At 42.4% G+C, this 20,053-nt stretch overlaps 1 protein-coding gene across 2 annotated transcripts; it reads right to left on the bottom strand.

Moving 5' to 3' along the window:
* Positions 1 to 7,973: 7,973 nt before the first annotated feature.
* On the bottom strand, positions 7,974 to 19,764 carry rereb (arginine-glutamic acid dipeptide (RE) repeats b). Of its 2 annotated transcripts, none has more exons than XM_073468194.1 (17): positions 19,662 to 19,764; positions 18,763 to 18,811; positions 16,571 to 16,695; positions 15,659 to 15,758; positions 15,454 to 15,552; positions 15,085 to 15,165; positions 14,824 to 14,977; positions 14,619 to 14,705; positions 14,314 to 14,507; positions 13,928 to 14,080; positions 13,527 to 13,637; positions 12,168 to 13,300; positions 11,297 to 11,501; positions 10,508 to 11,207; positions 10,276 to 10,413; positions 10,016 to 10,190; positions 7,974 to 9,015 (listed from the first exon to the last, which is right to left on the bottom strand). In XM_073468194.1, the coding sequence occupies exons 1-17, from the start codon at positions 19,685 to 19,687 to the stop codon at positions 8,982 to 8,984; spliced, it is 3,564 nt and encodes a 1,187-aa protein (XP_073324295.1). In that variant the 5' UTR covers positions 19,688 to 19,764; the 3' UTR covers positions 7,974 to 8,981. The 2 variants fall into 2 exon arrangements, with proteins under 2 accessions (XP_073324295.1, XP_073324296.1); XM_073468195.1 differs by having other exon boundaries at positions 8,774 to 9,015; positions 13,928 to 14,077; positions 19,662 to 19,732.
* Between the last annotated feature and the right edge of the window lie 289 nt (positions 19,765 to 20,053).

Genomic DNA, 20,053 nt, shown 5'->3' with positions numbered 1-20,053 from the left:
TAAATTAAGTTTATTATTATTATTATTATTATGTCAGTGATTAAAACAGTTCTAACAGAAAAACGTCTAACAAATTTCATATATTATCAATGATATCAATTTTACTTTAAAGTATACGTAACATCATAAAAAAGACTTCACATTTGTGCAGATCTTATTTTAAATAGATGCCCTTATTATGGTAACAAAATGTGTCCCTGTCCTTTAACTTCTATTGTGTTAATAATGGAATTGATTATTGATCTCACCTCTGATAAATGTAAGTGGGCTTGTATTTTAAGGTACTGAAATGTCACACCTCTGGTAGCGTTGGGACGGGAGTTGCGCCAAGAGCAGCTCCATGTGACCGAACATACTCCTCTATTTATAACAGCTGGGGGCCAGTCTGACACATGCAAGGACAGACGGACCTCAGACCTGAAATGTCCCTGCAGGGAGAAAGTAGTGACACCTTCATACTGGACACTTCGTCCTTCTGCCACAGGTAGGGTCCTATCTACTACAAAAACACGGTAACAAAAAGGTGCTGTATGTGCTTCATGTTGGTTGTGTTGATAATGATCATAGACAAGACCTTTGATGACTTTGACACAAGTTGAGGGTGTTTAATAACAACGTCCATTATGGTAAAGATGAAAGAGTGATCCTGATAACTCAATTAATCTTTTACCTTGTAGCTAAAACAATTGTACAAAAACTGTGTTGCTCAAATTTAAAATATGAGATCAACTCTCAGAGATTATTTGATTTGGCACATTTTTAAGGAAGATGATACTTTAATGTTTATATCATATTGCATCAATGCATTTTATTTAGCAACTTAAACACTCCACTGAGTTTACTGGTGAAGTTCATAGAGTATGTTGCACCCTGACATTGAACAGATGAATCTTTCATATCAGGTCATATGACCGAGAGCAGGGCCGTGGAGTATTTTGGGGTCTGTTATGAAGCTTGTGACCGCGGTGCTCTGGTGTTGCTTTGCTGCTCTCTGACGTCTTCACCTCTCAAGCTTTGAACTAATGCAGGAGCGTGTTTGCTTTCCGCACAACAGGTTCCTAATGACAGCTGATTACAAACAATGTTAAGCTTCAGACAAATGCACGCTCTATATTTAACTCAAATGTGTTGATGTGACTTTAACTATAACCCAGCAGGGATATTAAGCATGCGCTGCTGCATGCTGTGAGCGGCCACTATTATTATTTTTCATTCAAAGTACCTGAATCTGCAGCATTCCAGCTAAAGCTGTACAACTACTCATCTAATAAAAATCACAATATGACTAAGTGCAATTTACAAAATCGCAACAAGCTGCAATTTTTGTTGAAGGCAGTAATATCTTCCTGTAACAGCTTTCTCCATTAACCTTGCAGCTGCACTATTCCTCAGACCCATACAGTTCAAAATCTGGGAACGGTATTTGATCAATTTCTTATATTTGAGCCGTACATCAAGGATATAATATGGACGTCCTTCTTCTACCTCCATGTAATAGCACAAACATGCTCCATTTTATCAAAATCAGATGCTTAAATCCTCATACATGCCTTCAGAACCTCAGGAATAGATTGATGTAAGACAGCAACAAAACATTTCAATTGGTCCGAAACACTGCAGCCAGAGTCCTTACACGATCTAAAAAGATTGAACATACAGTATAGTGTCGACACTTTGATGCTGATTTCAAAATCCTCCTTTTAACCTGTAAAGCTTTAAATCGACTGGCACCCTCAACCTTATTTCTCCATCACGTCCTTAAAATTCCCTTAATGGAGATGACTCAACTGTTCCTTCTTTTTACATTCATGTGGATATTTTTTTATCATCCTGTTTATGTTGTATGTGTATGTTGTGTGTGTTGTTTATAAGCTACTGGAGACCTTGAATTTCCCACGGGATCAATAAAGTATCTATCTATCTATCTATCTGTCTATCTGTCTATCTGTCTGTCTGTCTGTCTATCTATCTATCTATCTATCTATCTATCTTAAAACTCTCAATGATGGTACTCGTTATTGGCAGTCCTGTTATGGACACACTTCATGATCTTTGTTTTCTCACCTCAACCACCATTGTGTTTTGCTGTTTTTACTGACTTGCTAAGTGTCAGGGCAACGTGCACTTTAAATAAACTGAAGTTGAAGTTAAAATGTGTGACAAAGAACAGCATTATAATGAAGAACTGTAGTGCTGCAGAGATGCTCTGGCCTACAAATCTTGTTTTCCGGTTGTAAGCAAGAGACCCCAACAAATGTCACATCGACATGATTTTAATTTTTTTTTTAAATTCACTGAAATTCGAAAGTTGTGATGCAAAAATTATCATCCCCACATTCATATTGACAGATACATATCACAGTATCTGTCAAAATAATTGCAATATGATTTTTTAACCATATATCATGCATATCTTTGTTTTCTCCCATTTTTTTCAGACTGAAGAGCATGTGAGGTATCAAAATGGATGATTTAGATCACAGCATGCACATTGCAGAGTATGACTGGACGAGCTTCTATGAAGACAGTGAGGAGTGTGGCTTGCTGCAGCCTTCGCTCGCCTGCCCCGATAACTTGAGCCTCAGTGACTCAGAGGATTCAGGGAAATCAAGTTCGGCCATTAGCACAGACCAACAGGAGCTGCAGCGGAGCCCTGCTGCAAACAGTGATGAAGCTGCAGGATACTGCGAGGAAGAAGTGCAGATTAAACAGCCTGATCTCACCATAAAGGCCGAAGAAGACCCTGAGAGACGGGTGAAGTCTGACGCATGCCTCGACCATCCAGAGGAAAACAGATTCACCACAGAGGAGGCAAACATCGCAACCACACTGCAAACTGAGCAACTTCACGTTCAGTCTTCAGACGGAGATGCTCAAACGGAGAGTGACACCTCATCCATACATGAAGCTGACCCACTTTCTGGCAGCCGAACAGAACTAAATGTGAGTGAGCAGCACGCTGCAGACGGAGCTGTGGGCAGTGTCGCTCTCAGAGAAGAAAAGGAGCGCTGGTTCGTGACGGTGAATGACAGTTCTGCACGACAGCGGGCGCGCGCCTCGTCTGTGAAAAAAAAACAAAGAAAAAAAAAACTTCCTAAAACCAATCACACCCGCAGAAGCCCACCTGATGACGGCTTCGTGTCAGAGCGAATGACCAAAGATGATGGTGTATCTGAAGGAGGGAGGAGGGCAGAGGACGAAACACAACTGATCCAAAATGCTGAAGAAAATCCTGAGAGCAGTCGGACGGGAGTTGTTTCAGATCCAACATCTAGTGTGGAAGACAATTCATCTGACAAACTGGTAACGATAGAGAGAAGCAACCATGACCCAAACAGCTCCACATCGTGTGACACAGTTAAAACTAGGGACCCTTCCCAGTCAGACAGTGTGGAGTCTGACGAGCTCGAAGACAGCGTTGAGTTCCTCTCCATGCACAGCTGCGACTCTGAAGGCTACCTGTCAGCTGCTGAATCAGTGGAGCATCTTGTCATGGACAACCAACAATTGCAGAGCTCATCATCCCTGACAAACAGCCGTCTGTTCAGTCTGACTGAGAATACTGATGCTGACAGAGAAACGCAATCCTGTCCTCTCAGTCTCTCCACTGACTGTGAAGGTTATGAAAGCACCGATGTTGAGCCTACCCTGACTTTTCCATCTGTTGCCCAAAGTGTTAACAAAACGCCAGATGACGCCTCCACATGTGATAACAACACAGGAAGCGCGCTGCTCCGCGTGCCCTCGGACACACCTGGACTCCAAAATGATGAAATGACTCTTTCAGCATCTGGTTGCTCTTCAGGAGATCAGCTTAGTCTTCCCCTTGTTCCCGATGTAATCCTCACACCTTGCCCTGTGGCCGACAGCCCCGAAACATACGCCGAAGCCACAGGCCACACTCGACCTGTGTTCGCCATTTCTGCATTTTGGGACGAAATGGAAAAACTCACCATAAATGACATTTTACAGCTCAGGATGGGTAGAAGCACACCTCTCAGCGACACAGAGGAAACAGTGACACAGAGTGAAGATGATTGCCCAAGAAATCCCAGCTCTTTGGTTGACACCGTGGAGTATAATTCATTTGATGGTGGCCTAATGGACACATCCGACGCAACTGACTCAGACTATTTCACGCAGCCCGACGAATCCAAACCGGATCGCTCAAGCTGTGACTTCTCCACCTCTGATTTTGAAGAAGAGTACTGGCAGTTTCTAGGCGCCAGCAGGAACCCCAGTCCTGACCCTCAGAGCAAAAACCAACGAAGGACACGCGACTCACCTTTAGTTGCACGTGAGGAAGAGGAGTCCACGTACTCTGAAGGAAAGGAGACACCTGTGCCTTCAGAGGACTTTGAAGAGGAATCTTCGGAGGATCAGGAATCAGGACCTGCGTGGCCGAGACCGATAACGAAAAGCAAAAGTGTGCGCAACGTACAAGCTCTGAACACAGAGGGTTATTCTTTGCTTGGAGATGATGAGATCAGTCTGCTTCTCAGCGGGAGTCCATCTCTGGAGGAAAACGTGCTTTTAAAAGCCAGTGACAGCCTGGGAATGCTAACACCTGCACCGTTTCTATCCAACGCAGACACACTGGATCAACGTGCTCAAATCTCTTACCCTGAAGTGTTTGAAGACTTTTTCACAGACAATAGAGCAGAGAGAGACTCCTGCTGTGTCACTGTCTTTGATCCAGAGGACATCTCAGCAGCTCCCATGTTTGACTTCACTCTTTGTACATTCAGCGATGAAACGTCGCTCTCTCTCCTCCGTGAGTCCCAGCGCAGTGAGGACAAACCCATCCCTATTTTCTCTTGTTCCCATCCTACCGTCAGAGAACTCACATTCCCAAATCCGGACTATGTTTTCCTGAGCGCAGACTTCAAGGACGAAGGCGATATCTCTCCAATCAGAATGGTTTCTGGCTGTTTCTTCCAGGGCAGTGGTCCTGGGGCATCTGCTGCAGCCCCACGTGGGTTTCACGGCTGGAAAAGTTTGCTGTCGATAAGGAAGATTCGCTTCCACGACAAAGGTAGCATCTGGTGCAGAGGGTCCGGTGCCTGGGTGTTTCCAGGTGAGGCCGAGAAGATTATCAAAGAGAGAGCAGATGCACCAGTAACTGCGCTCGCTTCAACTCCTTCTCAGCTGTGCAGAGAGCTGGCAGTACAGCAGAGCATTTTGGAAACTGTGCAGACAACAAGTAAGTCTAATTTCTTGTATGTACAGAAGTGGATGGTGCAAAACAAAAAAACCTCCAAAGCAAAAATACTTTTTTGTGCATCTTTATGTCTCTTACAGGACGAGATGGTGTCTTCGCCACACTGAAGCAGTCTGATATGTGTTTGGTCTGCATCGCCTTCGCCTCCTGGGTTTTAAGATCCTCTGATCCGGAGGCTGCTGATGCCTGGAAAGCAGGTATGAAACTCTTTGCACTGATATTCTACTAATAATAATCTACTAAAACCTTGTCTAAAACACAACACTAAAAACATTTTTTCTCCTTCTCCATCGTCCTATTTGCAATGGGGTCCCAGAAGAGCAGAAAAGTTCGGACAGTTTGAGTTAATTTATTACTAACTGTGTTTTTGTTCTTTCCTTTTTCTCACTGGTTTGAAGTGGCCATGGTTTTTGATGGGAAAAGGTGATGTCACATGTTTTTGTGCACCAATCAGAGTTTAGCAGTAACAGATCTAAAATCAGATTTATTATATTTCATGTTATTGACAAACACTAACCAAGTAAAACCAAGTTTTTAGAGCTTTTAACTACTGAACATATGAGCGTACTGTATAACTTTGCACACCGACATCCTGTTCTACAAACTAACATATATTGAAATCCTGTTCAGCTCTGCTGGCAAACGTGAGCGCGCTATCGGCTATCCAGTACCTGCGGCAGTATGTGAAGAAGACAAATCCTTCTCAAGATGATCCCTGAGACATACACACAAGAAAAAGATGTAATTTCCAAACATCATACCCTTGGGTCCAGCAAACTGATTATTTAGGCCTGAAGTTACTCACACATTTTTAGTTGAAGGATATAGTCTGCAGATATTGTAATATAGGTTTCTTATTCCATGAAAAGACTTCAGCCAAATATGAATCAAGCCTAATGAGTATTGTCTGTGTAACTGGAGTCTAATATAGCTTAATCCTCTGTGACAGAAACTAATGTCCAAACAGGAATGAACACAGGCACTGCAGAGTCAGTCCTACATACTTGGTCCTGATGATGTAACTGTTCACTTGCACGTGAAGTCATGGACTGAAAACGGTTCCGTGCAATAATCATAATCAAATTGAGTGTTAGAGTTGATTAGGTTAGATGGATTAGATTCAGTGTAGGAAGAATGAAATGGCTTTAGGGTTGAGAGCCACAGACAGGATAGAGAGGCTGGAAACAAAACACATTGTTGGTTTTGGTCTTTTTATGGGATGTGTTGACAAATACATATATATAGCATTTCACCACCTTTATCCTTTAAAGGTGGAAGAATGTCAATATTGATATATGGACCATTCTGCAAGTACAGAAGCTCATACTTTTTACCACATGTTGTTTGTGAATATCCTGATGTGCCTAACACGTGGCTTTGTACGTTATTCAGCTGCAGTCAAGCTAAGTTGTATTAGAAGCTTTCTGAACAGATTCAGAGTGTAAGTGAAGCGTCGTTGTAAAGGATAAAAAAAAAGAGTATGAAAATGTAAAAGAAAGATTTATGTTGTATAGATTGGTCTGGTGTGTTGGGAAGTTATAAGCAAAGAATCAGTAGGTGTTTAAAACAGTGGCTTTGTGCACCTTTAATAATAATGTCTGCTCACAGGCTGCATGACTTTTGAGCAATTCAGTTAGTTAGTCTGAAAAAAGAAGAATATAACTCTGTGTAGCAGATTTTAGTTTTTTCTTGTTTCCTGCTTCAGTAAGTTTAAAGGCCAGTGCATCTGCTGTGATGCAAAAAAGACTGTGTAAGCTTTAAGAATGGCTAATTAGTAGCTTTGCCTATTTATATATGCAAAACAATACAACTGACATGGCCGTTGTTCTGTTCTGTTCATGTGTAGCTGCCACTGTTTACAACTCTTTTGTGTCAAGATCTACCAGCAAAGGATTGTTTTCACAACATTTCATATCTCTTGTCAAACAAGACTGGGTACATATGATTTTACATATATACAGATTTTGTGCAATAATGCAATAAAAACATGAATACCCCATGCTTCTCTCTGTCCAAGTTGATGTCTGCAGGAAACTCTTATTTTCCACAATATATAAGCAGTTGCAGTTTTTAGGTCCGCCTTGCTGAAACTAATTCAGTCCAATACAACATTCCTGCAATAGATGCTTCAGTCATGAAGGTCATGATGTTCAGTTTTTGTTTAAACTGTTTTAGAAGTTGTTGATTGAACTGTACGATCATTTTGGAGGCAGTCATACATCTCTATTATAACTTTCATTTCACCGGGGACGTCTCTCTAATGTCACATGTGCGATGCGGCTTCATACCACACTGGGAACGTTTCAGAAGCTGAGCGTCGTGCCTGCTGGGTAATGTCAACCTGTTTATTTCGTCATTTTTCCTACATCTTTGGGTTTCTACCACGGGTAAGTACAGAGTTAAACGTTTGTCTTTTGTCTGTTGTCTGTTGTAATTGTGTGCATTGTTATTGATCTGCTCAGTATGTTTTACTTAGAACAATTAACCGGATGCTCTATGCTGTTCTTGTGTCTGACTTCCTGTTTGGCTCGATTTGCTCTGTGTGTTTCCGTCAAAAAAAGACTTCTGCGACGCTTCTGAAACGGGCCGCGGCTCACCTGCTGAACCCACAAGCATTGTCTAGAATGGCTGCGAATGCGTTGCAGACGTGCCCTGTGGAATCAGGGGTAATAAAGTGGCGACTGAGTGTATCTGTGCGTTCATGTGCTGTCAGAAGTGTTTCTTTCAAACAGAGGTCCAAGTGCAAATAGAATAAGGTGTCATTGCAGAAATATTTATTGAAATAAATATGCAATGGATACACTTTCATATTATGTCACATAAATACTGAATTTAGAAGCAGTTCTTTTAAAAAGTCCATTAAAATTTAATCTCTGTCCAATTCAGTTATTCTCATCAAAATAATGTAAATACATCATTCTAATCAAACTTTCTGTCTGTAGCGACAGATCATGGTCCAATTACTAATCATCTTACCTTATAATACGTATACTGTTTTAGCTTATGATTTACTGCTATCGTGCTGAATCAAGGGTCAAGTGTCCACATCTACTGCTATATCAATAGTACTCATTCATATAGAATATTGTGAACATGTAATATTTACAGTCTCAAAAATGAGCGAATAAAAGCTTCGGTTATACTGTGAAAAGATATCTTGATATATAAAACTTTAGGATTTAGACAAATATTTAGCAGATTTAAGAGTAAAACCAACCTCTACTAATCTTTCAAAGTCTAAACACCACAATGCAACTTGCTACTCTAGTTTGGTGAAAAAAATGAGGACTGAGTCATGCTAGGTCGATACAATCATTCAAAACACTGATTTAAATGTCATTCTGTACAAGGAAATCATTTAGAAACCATAGGGATATTTAAACTTAACACCAAAGTCAGTCTGTTTTCATATCCTTTATAAGAGCTGTGTTTTAGCAAATTAATATCACTGCATATGAAACCGTTTTACAGTTTGTTAGAGAAAATCTGTCACTTTAAATCTCACACGAATGGGTGAGATTGTTCCTTTCATTTCAATAATAAAACTAGTATAAAGTTTTAAGCGATATGAAAATCTCAGACGGACTTTGACAGTCCCATTAAGTGCTGAACGAGGAATGCACATAAAGATCCACAAAGGTTTTTTTTCTAAAATATATTAAAACAAAAAACGGACACACAAATATTCTCTTACAGTCTCAAAAGTACACAGTATCCTATTGGGTGTATTGAGTGTTGGGTTTCATGCACCACCTGGGACTCAAGATGGCTTGTCACCTTCTTTCTTCAGACGGCTTTAGGAAAAAAAAAACAGAAACAAAGGTAAGTAAACACTCGGACTATGAAACACTTTCATTTTCATTTTAATGAAGCTATGTAGAATGAATTTGGCTCCATCGTGGGGCAAACATGCAAGGAAAACAAACTCGGAGCAAATACTACGAGGTATATTATGAAATCCCGTTAAGCTGCATAGCTGAGATAATAATGAAATGATCTTTATTTATAATCAATAAGAGTATATACAGTACATTCAGTGCATGTCACTAAAACACTGTGTGTTCGGGATAGACCAATTACCAGTCTGGCCGTTTATTGGGCCAATATTTAGCAATTTTCCGATATCGGTGGCTATACAATTTTAAAAAATTGAAAAATAAAATTGTTCTGATGCAGCATCCTCTGACTGTAGATGCCCCTCCCACAATACCACCTGATTGGTTACACGTCACAAGTAATGGCCAATCAACACTGAATAATCTGAATCTGAGAAATAATTTAAGTTATTAAATTAATGTAATAGTGTGGAAGTTAAAAAGTATCAGAAAATGGAAATACTCAAGTAAAGTTCCTCAAAATTGTACTTAAGTGCTCGATTACTTATAATCGGTATCGCTATCAGCCCTGAAAAAACAATATGTGTGTACTCTTTCAGTCTAACAAATGCGCTGAATGCAATTCCTTCCTTAAAACATTCCCAAAGCCATTTTCTTGAGAGTCAATCCTGTCACTTATTAATGACAGTTTAGATGCCAACTTTATTACTGAGATCTGGAATTAACTGAACTCTGCAAGAACCAGCCTTACAACAAGTACATGTTGTAACCACATTAGCAATCAAACAAGTTTTAAGTGCCAGAGTTTGACTGTATTATGGGCTATTAATTCCTACTAAGCTGCATAACTACGATAATGAGATGCTTTTAAATCACTGAAGGATGAGTTTTTCTTTCTCTTGAATCCCCCCCACACACATGCATGGACTGCACAGTACAAACAAAACAGAAACCTCACCTGTAATAATCCTCCTGACTCGGTAGAGGCCCTCCATGCAGGTGATGCCCATGCAGCCACTGCTGCTCCATGGCCATCCTCTGAAGCTCTGCAGACTGAGCGTGCATGGCCTGGAGCTGGTGAGCAGCAGACATCTGTGGAATCGGGCCCTGCAGCTCTCGTGGATATGCAGCTCCTAAAATGTGAGAAGACCAAATTCAGAAGAGCTGAACTCAGAGAAGAGCTGACGTCTGAGCAAGTTAAGAGTTGAGATTACGAACCAAACAGTGGGTGGCGCAGCATCTCGTGATCATGAGGAAGATCACTGAGTAAAGCGTTGGGGATTGGTCCACCAGGGAAAGGGAACCGGGCCAAACGTGGTCCTGTTGCCAGGGGGTCCAGAGGATGAGGGCCTTGACCTGGATGAAGAGATAAATTATTCAGTAAACGGAGATCAACTTCACACCACCGGATGTATTACTGCTGACGAATTAAATTAAAGTGCAACCTCACCTTGACCGAGCGGATCCTGTTGGTGCAGGTGGAGGTGCGAATGAATGTGAGAGTGCTGGTGATGATGCGGCGTCACATTGAGCATCTGCAGCCTGGCAGCGGGGTCAGCCACAGACGCCATCCTCTCCGCATGAAGCCGCTCAGCAGTGAGCCGCTCTGCGTAACTCAGCTCAGGACGCATCTGAGGTCCAGCAAGTGCCATCCTCTCCCGCTCCAGATGGTTCAGCCCAGGATGGAAGGGTGCAAAGTGGTGGGGAGGCCCGGGTATGTGGGGGAGAGCGATCGCCCCATGTCTGGCAAAGTGCTCCATGGGGTTGGCCGAGGGGTGTAAGGTTTCCATGTCTGGGGGCTTGATCTCATAGCCAGGCTTCATCCTCTCGCGGAGCTCCCTCTCTCGGAGGTTCCTCAACTCACGCTCTCGCAGGCTGGGTTCAGCGCTGTACAGGCCAGGCATGTGGTAGGCCAGCAGGGGGTCTCCAGGGCCCAGAGACACATAGAAAGGGTGGTTGCGGTTGGTGGGCGACATGACATGGGGTCGGGCGTATTCACTGAGGGTGCGCAGGGCAGGTGTATCAGGGCCGATGTAGGGGGGCACAGCAGCTACAGTGGTGGGCGGCTGCTCGAACGAGGGCCGTCCGTGACCCTGAACCGTCATCTGAACCTCACTCATGCGACTGTCATGGGAGGAGCTGGAGGCTCTCTGTAGGTAAACACAGCACGTGAGAAAAATCATGAATGTTGTGACAGACAAGAAGTTTAAAAATGGAATAAAGAGAATGTTGCACTCACAGCATTTCTGTCCGCCTCCCTTTCTCTCTCCCTCTCTCTGTCTTTCTCCCTTTCGCGTTCTTGCCGAGCACTGAGCTCAGCCTCCCTCCTGGACTTTTCCACAGCCTCCTCCCTTTTCTTGGCCAGCTTGGAGGACGACAGTGGAGTGAAGAACAGGTCTGTTCTGGCACAGGAGTTGTAACCACGATCAAAGTGTTTGATAAACCTGAGAGAAACAACAGATGTGCATTAGTGAGTTTGACTAATAAACTTCATTCACATGAAAAAGCAACATGAATCATTCAAAGGTTGAGGAGATGTTGGCGCTATGCCAAAATGTTGTTTATTGTTTCATTTGTTTTTGAGTTTTATTTACATTTTAATAAAATTATGAAGCCACATAAACATTGTATCATTGTACTTTATCAGCTTAGGAGCTGGATATTTTCCTCAGAAGGTGGTGTAGACCAAAACAGAGCTAAAAGTAGAGTGAATATCGGACTCGCATTCATCAAGCAGACACAAACTCTCAATGAATGCTAATGTTCCTCTATATCTGATAGATTTGCAAGTAGGCAACTGTCTGCTAAAAAATTCGATATATAAACTTATTAAAAAAACATTTATCGCAAGTTTAAATTGAGTGCTTTATTTGCAACATCTGACTGTGTTGCTTTCTATATTCTAAGTAAAATGTGACCATTATTGACAGGAATGGTGGTTAAACTTAGCATTTGATTTTGAGTACTTGAAGTGAATAAAACAAAGAGGCATAATCTGTATTCAAACACTGTAATCTACCCGTTTTCACAACAGTACAGAGGAATGTCTTACCTTCCAATTTTTTTCAAGAAAAGCAATACACTTCAGATTCTTTGTCCTCAAAACGTACCGTGCAGATTGGCTGGCATGGCTCGCCATGTTGACGATGGTGGGCTCCGGCGAGGGGCTCCGAGGTGGGGACGGTGGGCTCTCAACCTCTTCTATCTCATCCAGTGGCTCTTCTTTAATCTGAATTTGTGAACCACCTGCTGTGGTGCCCGTCGAGGGTCTCAGCGGAAGAGGTGGGAATGACGGCTGGAGGCTCGGGACGGGGCCAATAGCAGAAGATGTAACAGAGGTGAGAGGGTGTGACGCTGCAGCAGGTGGGTGAGAGGTGGTCATGCTTTTTCCAAGGTGGGTTTGCACCTGAGAGATCACTGGAAGCTGGGTAGAAAGTGACTGCATCGGCAAAGGCTGCGGCATGAGCTGGAGGGGGGGAGGGGGTGCGCCCGGAGGATGCTGGTTGGGCAGAGCGTTGAGGGGCTTTAGAGCAGGGGGAGGGGGGAGATTGGAGGGCATCTGAGGGAAAGGTGTTGCAGACTGGTGTGGCATCTGTTTGTGTGAAGGTGGAATTGGAGTGGTGGGAGGAGGCTTGATCTGTGGGCCAGACAGAGGAGGCTGTGGGTGCTGAGACTCCCGAAAGAAGGGCGGTGGTCGCTGGGGGGCTTGTGGTGACGGGCCATGAAGATGGGCAGAGTTAAGAGCAGGTGGGACCTGAAATGCTGGAGAAAGAGGAGAGTCCTGACCAAGTGCTGGCGGAAGAGGTGGTGGACCGGGGAGAGAGTGAGAGGCGGGCTGCGGTCGGCTGTTGGGGCCCACTGCAGCAGCCGACTGACCAGCGGCAGGCTGAGGAGGGTCTGGAGAAGGAGGAGGGGGGCTCTGAGCAGGATCCGCAGAAGAGCTGCTTAGTGTTGGTTGAGCAGTGATGGGAGGGCCCTGAGAGGGGAGCGCCTGTGGGACCGGTGTGTCAGCCAACACAGCAGCAGGAGCGACAGGCTCTGATGGGACACCGTTCGGCTGAGCAGATGAGTCAGAGTCGCTCTCGTTGCCCTGCTGAGGGCTGGGGATGCTTGGAGAGGAGCTGCGGTTGTCCTGATCGATGTCTTTGGTGTCACTGCTGCCATCGTCCTGAGCACTGCGGCTTTCTGAAGAGCTCTCCTCCTCCACCTCTGCCTCTCCCTCCGACCGGGAGCCCTGTGGATCCTGGAGGAACAAACAAATGATGTTTATTATTATTATTATAGAACTCTCTTTCCAATAAGGAGGTAGCTCCTTAAATCCTGAAACTCATTGAATTTAAGACGAATTTAAGATGAATTTTCTACAGATTTAATTCACAAAAGAAGACATTTACAGCCCGTGCTGCACAAAATGTAACAAATGCCATCTTTAAAGAATGTCATTATTTGACATGAAGAGTCCGTCTCACCTGTGTCTTCGGCCTTTTAGGTGTAACCTTCTCAGGCTCATCAGGCTCTTGAGCAGGACTCTCTCGTACACGTTTCGTTGTCTTTGGTGACGTAACCTCCTCTTTTATCTTCTGTGTACACAACATGATATTTACACTGAGGTGTTATTTACTGGCAGAAGGCGATTTTGTATTTGTGAGGGTGCTGTGGGGGCTGTTGAGGTTAGTTGCAGCTGTTTGTGTAGCATAATTAAAAGCAGCAACAGTCTCTTCCTTTCTAGCATCTTCATTCCTGAAATGCAACTAACTGCAACCAAACAGCCCGACCACAAAATAGTAAACAACCCAGCCAGCCTGATAAGATAATGTCATACAGGTGCCACACGTACGTGAATATGAAATGCTTAGATTTTCTTGCAAACCTTGTTTGTCTTCCTGTTGGATTCATTCTTATTATCTGTGGAAGACGATCTCAGGGTTGCTCCACTCAGGGAGGGCTGGCTGCTGGACTGCTGATCCTCGCTGTTAGGGGAGCCTGTGAGCCTCCTGTGGCCGCTTCTTAAAGATGACAGCTGCTTTAAAGAGAAACATTCATTAGTTAATATTGTTAAAACACAAGAGAGAAATTAATGTTATTGTGATGGAAAGGTGAAACAGCATTGGTCTGGTTGAATGAGGATGTAAATCTGATTCCTGCTGTATTTAATAAAGGCATTTTGACAACAAAATTGCTTTTTCTTGAAAAGTTATTATTTTTTATTACTAGTAATAAAGATAAGTGTGACTGATCCGGCTGCCTCAGGCTTACAGGTGCTCTGCTTCGCCGTGTCCTCATGCCATGCTTGCTGTTCACTTCTTCTTCCTCTTTAACAGGTTTAAACATGAACGGAGCGCCTGCAGATTTTGGAGCGGGCGGCAGACATCCATGTTTATTTTCATATGTGCGACAAGGTGTGCACAGCAACGGGTTGTCTCTTCCCCCCTGGTGCCAATCTTTCGAACCTGTTTAAGAGAATGTCCTCATGATATGATTTACAGTATCAAAAAAAATATTGTATGAAAACCTGAACTCTGCCCCATGTTATAAATCAAAGATAAATAACATGTACTCACTTGTTGCACCACAGTGGCTGCAGCTCTTGATTTCCTGTTCACTGTCTTCACTGTCAAGATCATCCTCGCTGGCAGAACTCACATCCACTGCAAAGGAAAATATCAGCCTCGATCAAGTTCAGCTCATATGAATGCCACACTTTGTGACCACGCATAAGAACAAAATTCACTGACAAGTAAAAACGGCAACACACAAAGTGCTCACCTGAATAATTTCTCGATGGGGTGTTGACGGGAGCTGCCGCAGAGCGAGTCTTTGCTTTGCGAGAGGACGGCTGTCGCCGTTGCTGTCGGTAAGCTCTTGTTCCTGCAGCCTCGGGAGTTTTCTTCCAGTGGTAATAGAAAGTGATCAGCTCCCCCTGATTAAAAAGAACACATGAAATTTAGGATCAATTCAAGTTGTGTTTTGAATCAAAAATATGGCATTACCAATTGTTCTATACGAAAAAACATGGTGTTCACTTACAGTCTTTTTGCTGGGCAGAAAGTCTTTCCGAATGCGGAAGAAATTCTTTCCATACTGCCTCAGGCCTTTGATGAAGCGTTTCTATCAGGAAAAAAGAAGGGAGAGTAGTTGTGGATAAAATTAAATGACATGCAGTTGCAACACAAAAGATTCCGGTACAGACAATGGTCATCTAGTGATATAAAGCTGCGTTTATTAGACACGTCTAAGATGATTCTTACAATGAAGCACTAGACTGATTTCCTTTTTAAAACTACAGCACCTGTTAATAAACACTATTTTACTGCAGGCTTGTATCATATCAAATCACAGTCGATGAACATGTCAAGTAGAGTTAAAGCTAGCTAAAAGTGGCTAAAGCCGTCTCACCATATCATCCTCCGACCAGCATTTCTCAATGAGCTTCGGAAGAGGCTTCTTAACCAGACGCTGGAGAGCTTTTGCTGCATCGTAATGACTTGCATGTAGCTAGAAGTGAGAGAAAACAAGAGATGCTTGTGAATCTGCAATCCAATATTTATGTTCTTTGAATTTACTGGATATTGATGAACATGATGCGAGCTGTGCTCCTCACCATGTTGAGTGCGTTGAGTGTGGTATCATCACGGGATGCTGCTAAACATCCGTCCTCCGTGGAGCCGCCATCACACATCCCTGCAAACGCTGCCATGCTCCTTGGAGAAATAAAACAAAATCAATATTAAGTGTGCATTTTCTCACTTGTCACTGCCCAAATTCAAACCACATTTCACTGCTGTGTGGCTTTTAAGAAATCAGGTAAATAGAGAAAGCAGACAATAACCAGGCTGCTTAAGAGCAAATAGACCTCAACCTTGTCCCACTGGAGCTACTTATTCAACAGTTTTTTAATTAACACAAAAAGTGATAAAGGAAAAATGTGTTTGAAGCCCTGAACGAACACGTTAAACAACCATTGTGGTGCAACCATTGTGGTGCAAGGATTTGTGAGAAATGAGAAAGTACACAACTGGGACACAAATCATCTTTCAACTGATTTAATGTATTGAAACCAGCTAAAAAAGGAGATTAACCACAATGGTTTCACCTAACACTTTAGATTAGGGAACACATATTAACCATCAACTAGTTTCTTATTAGCTTATTCTTATTAAGTGGTTTACAACAACTCCCTAACTCACTATCAATAAGCAGTGATTAGGAAGTTATTGAGGGAAAACTCTTACAGTAGTTAATGGCCTAGTAGTTGCAGAATATGATCATGCAGAATAAAGCATTAGTAAGTGATTTATAATGGCTTAAAAACAGCCAATATGCTACTAATATGCATGCTAATAAGACACTAGTTCATGGTTAATATGTGTTCCCTAATCTAAAGTGTTACCGACTGGTTTTGTTTTTCAAGTACTTCCTCATTTGTGACACTTTCCTCGCTACTGCTTAAAATGATTGATGACTCAAGACTGATAGTACCAGTGGTTTGAAGCAATATAGTACAGACACTGACCTGGCAGCTCTGAGGTACATGAGAAGGTCACAGTCATTGACCCCAGGTGTCCACATCAGCTCCTCGCTCTCCGTTTGAGTCTGTAGAGCAGGAGCGGGCCACGGCTGCAACTCTGGAAGCTTGGCCTGCGGGGCAACCAAAGAAAAGACAAAAACCAGCAAACATTTATTAGACCGCCTCGAAGACAAGCAACTGAATGTCCTGCTGAGATTTATGCCTCATAAAGTGCCATTACTGAGCAAAAATCGAGGCAGTTTTTTTAAATTACACTATTCATAAAATGTACAAAAGAAATTGAAAACAGTTATTCAGCTGTCAAAATATATGTATTCATTATCACAATATGTAATTAAAGTAAGAAAAGAAAGACGAATGCAGCTCGTCCAGAATGCTGCTGCCAGAGTCCTCGTTAAAACCAAGAAGGCACAGCACATTACACCCATTCTTGACTCACAGCACTGGCTTTCTGTCTGTCAAAGGAAATGTTCTGAAATCTTTTCTATAAAACACTAAATGGTCTTGGGCTACGCCTACATTTCTGATTTACTTGTATGTTACAAAGCATCCAGACCCCTCGGGTCATCTGGGACAGGTTGACTCAGTGTTCCCAGGATCAAAACAAGGCAAGGTGGAGCAGCTTTAAGTTTCACCGTTGCCCACCTGTGGAACAAGCTTCCTGAATACCTGAGGTTTGCTAAAACCGTCAGCTCATTTAAACCAGGGCTTAAAACATTACTGTACTTTCATATAATTAGGATTATGATATGATTATGATTAATAACTTGTATCTGTAACTGTTTGCCTTTGTTATTTTTGTCTTTTAAAAAGACATTTTAAACATTTCTTAATGTCTTGTTGGAATGCATGTCTATGTCCCTGTAAAGCACTTTGAATGCCTTGTGTCTGAATGGTGCTACATAAAAAAACGTGAATACATGTTGCCTACGACGGAGATGCATTCAAACACTATGACAAGCTGCAAAGCCAACTAAACAGACAGGTCTGTCTCAGGTCAGGTCTCAGACAGGACAATAGTCAAAGGCAGGTACACAAACAATTTCATCATAATCTTACAAATTTCTCTACTCACAAAAATACACAAATACATAAATAAATGAATCTGACTTTTGTAGACAGAATTATATACTAATTATTTAGATATTTGATTTAATTCCGATATGATATCCAGTAATAAAATGCAAGTAAGTGTATTTACTCAAGTACTGTACGTAGGTAAAATTTTCATGTACTTGTATTCGAGTATTTCCATTTTTTGTTACTTTATACTTCCACTCCAATACATTTTGGAGGTAAATATTGGACTTTTTACTCCACTACATCTATCTGACAACTTTAGTTACAAGTAACTTTGCAGATAAAATGCTGCATCACAACCAAAGCAGCACATTTTAAAATTAATCTATTTTATTTTCAATTGTTATTAAAATAAGGAACGATATACTAGTTTGATACCATGCACATGTGCACATATGACAACACTTCACCAGTCTGTGGAGTGAAACCAAATACACGTGTGTGTATTTTCTTGTTGTGATTTGATAAAAGTCATCTTATTGATATTTCTTTTCACTAGTCTTTATTTGCATATGTTTGGTATTGAGGTGATCCAAAGGTAACGGAAAGTAATCAAGTTACATAACTTCAATGGTTGTGATACTTGGATTGTGTTACTGACTACATTTTTTAAACAGGTAATTAGTAACTCTACCGGAATACATTTTTAAAGTAACCCCGCATACATGTAAATAGATGTGTAATTTAATTTTACGTGTAGATCATTTTTTACTTTTCATAAAACAGAATTGCATTTCTATAGCACTTTTTTCCAGTTTACTGACTGCCCAAAGTGCTTTACCACACTTGTCACACACACACACACACACCATGGTTTCAGTATCTTGCTCAAGGACACGAGGATTTGACATGCAGCCAGAAGATCTTGGATACTGGATGACCTGCTGTGCCTCCTGAGCTATAGCCGCCCTTACTATAATAACTTATTTACATTTAATACCAGATACTTTCAGACTTTTACTCAAGTACTATTTGTAGGGGTGATTTTAACTTATATGCAATATTTTAACATATCTTTCCTTTAACTCGGGTATAATTTTGGGTACTTTTTACAACACTGGTGATATGAGTGATGCTTTATCTGGAGCAGTGTGTACCTGATGACTTGGTCCCACTCTTATCTCGCCCTGTGTGCTGTTCAGGCTCCTGAAATAAACAAAAAAACAACATCCCATGTGCATCAGTGTTTACGATCATTCATGTAATTGTTCTCATAGGTAAAGACAGCGTGCTAACTATAAATACCACCTGTTAATTAGCGGGTAATTAACACTGTACAGTGTGCACAGAGACGGAAGATCAATACGTGTATAATAACTTGGCTGTGGTGAGAGCAGCTCCCCTCCCTCTGCGCTGTGATTTCATCCCGCCCCTCCATCACTGCGAACCAATCTGAGCCGTGACCTGCGACGTTTCCTTATATTACATGAATGAAACCCGACGCTAGCCACCGCAAAAGACTGTCAATCAATCATACATGAGCTGCTAATTTTTACGGTCACCATTACGAGAACAGTGTGTGCTACTTGGGAGCTCATAACAGGTTGACAGCTGCTGGTGGCTAACTGTTAGCTAAAGTATGCGATCAATAATAAACATCAATGTTAGCATGCACAACATAACGTTACACACGCATACGGCGATAACGACCCACGTCTATACACGTCAAGCCCGACGGCAACAACAGCCGATTTATTAAGCAGCGATGCATGACGTTAATCTGCTTTGATGACATTATTTAACATAATGGCTGCAAGGTACAATAAAGCGAGCAGAAAGGCGTTTTACCATCGGGAGCCGCTTGCTAGCTGCTAACGAGACAGTAACATTACGCCGTTATTTGGCTAGCTTGTTAGCCAGACACGAACTTCGTGACCACTGACACTCCGACTATTTCATACAAACGGCTCTCAAAGTAACGCCGCAAAACACCAAAACACGCATTTAATACGTGGCGACTAACATGCAAACGCAAACGGTAAGTTAATCAAGTTACCTCCGCGGACTGAACAGGTCGTCCATGTCGAAGGATGTTTGGATGTGGCTTGTTGACACTACGCAGCGCAGTGGGCGATACACACACAAACTATGCGAATCCCCTATTACATGGCTATTCAAAATGGAGGCGGTGTAGTGGAGGGAGTCGGTGTGTGTTTTTTTTTTTTTTTTTTTTTTTTTTTCCAGTGCAATGACCTCAGCAGCCACTGCTAAGCCTTCAAAGTTGTCTGGGTGTACATAACTGAGCATGTGCCGCGGATCAGCAGCGGCAGCAGCAGCCACTGGGGCCGCTCATCGCGAGCTGCGGCTGCACAGGCGTCCATGAATCAAACAACACACCATACTGAGTGAACCGCTGTGGTTATTAAACATCATTATGTAAGCCATGAC

Source organism: Pagrus major, chromosome 6 (assembly GCF_040436345.1).
Source record: "Pagrus major chromosome 6, Pma_NU_1.0".
Lineage (NCBI taxonomy): Eukaryota > Metazoa > Chordata > Actinopteri > Spariformes > Sparidae > Pagrus > Pagrus major.
The sequence above is the reverse complement of the archived record's forward strand: the minus strand, read 5'-3'. Positions and strand labels throughout refer to the sequence as shown.

Coding starts and splice junctions, on each gene's coding strand:
- rereb (XM_073468194.1), bottom strand. CDS start 19,687: ATGGACGACCTGTTCAGTCCGCGGAG. Junction 11,502..12,167: donor CATGCCAGCCAATCTGCACG/GTACGTTTTGAG, acceptor TGTTTCTCTCAG/GTTTATCAAACACTTTGATC. Junction 11,208..11,296: donor GGGAGGCGGACAGAAATGCT/GTGAGTGCAACA, acceptor GTTTACCTACAG/AGAGCCTCCAGCTCCTCCCA.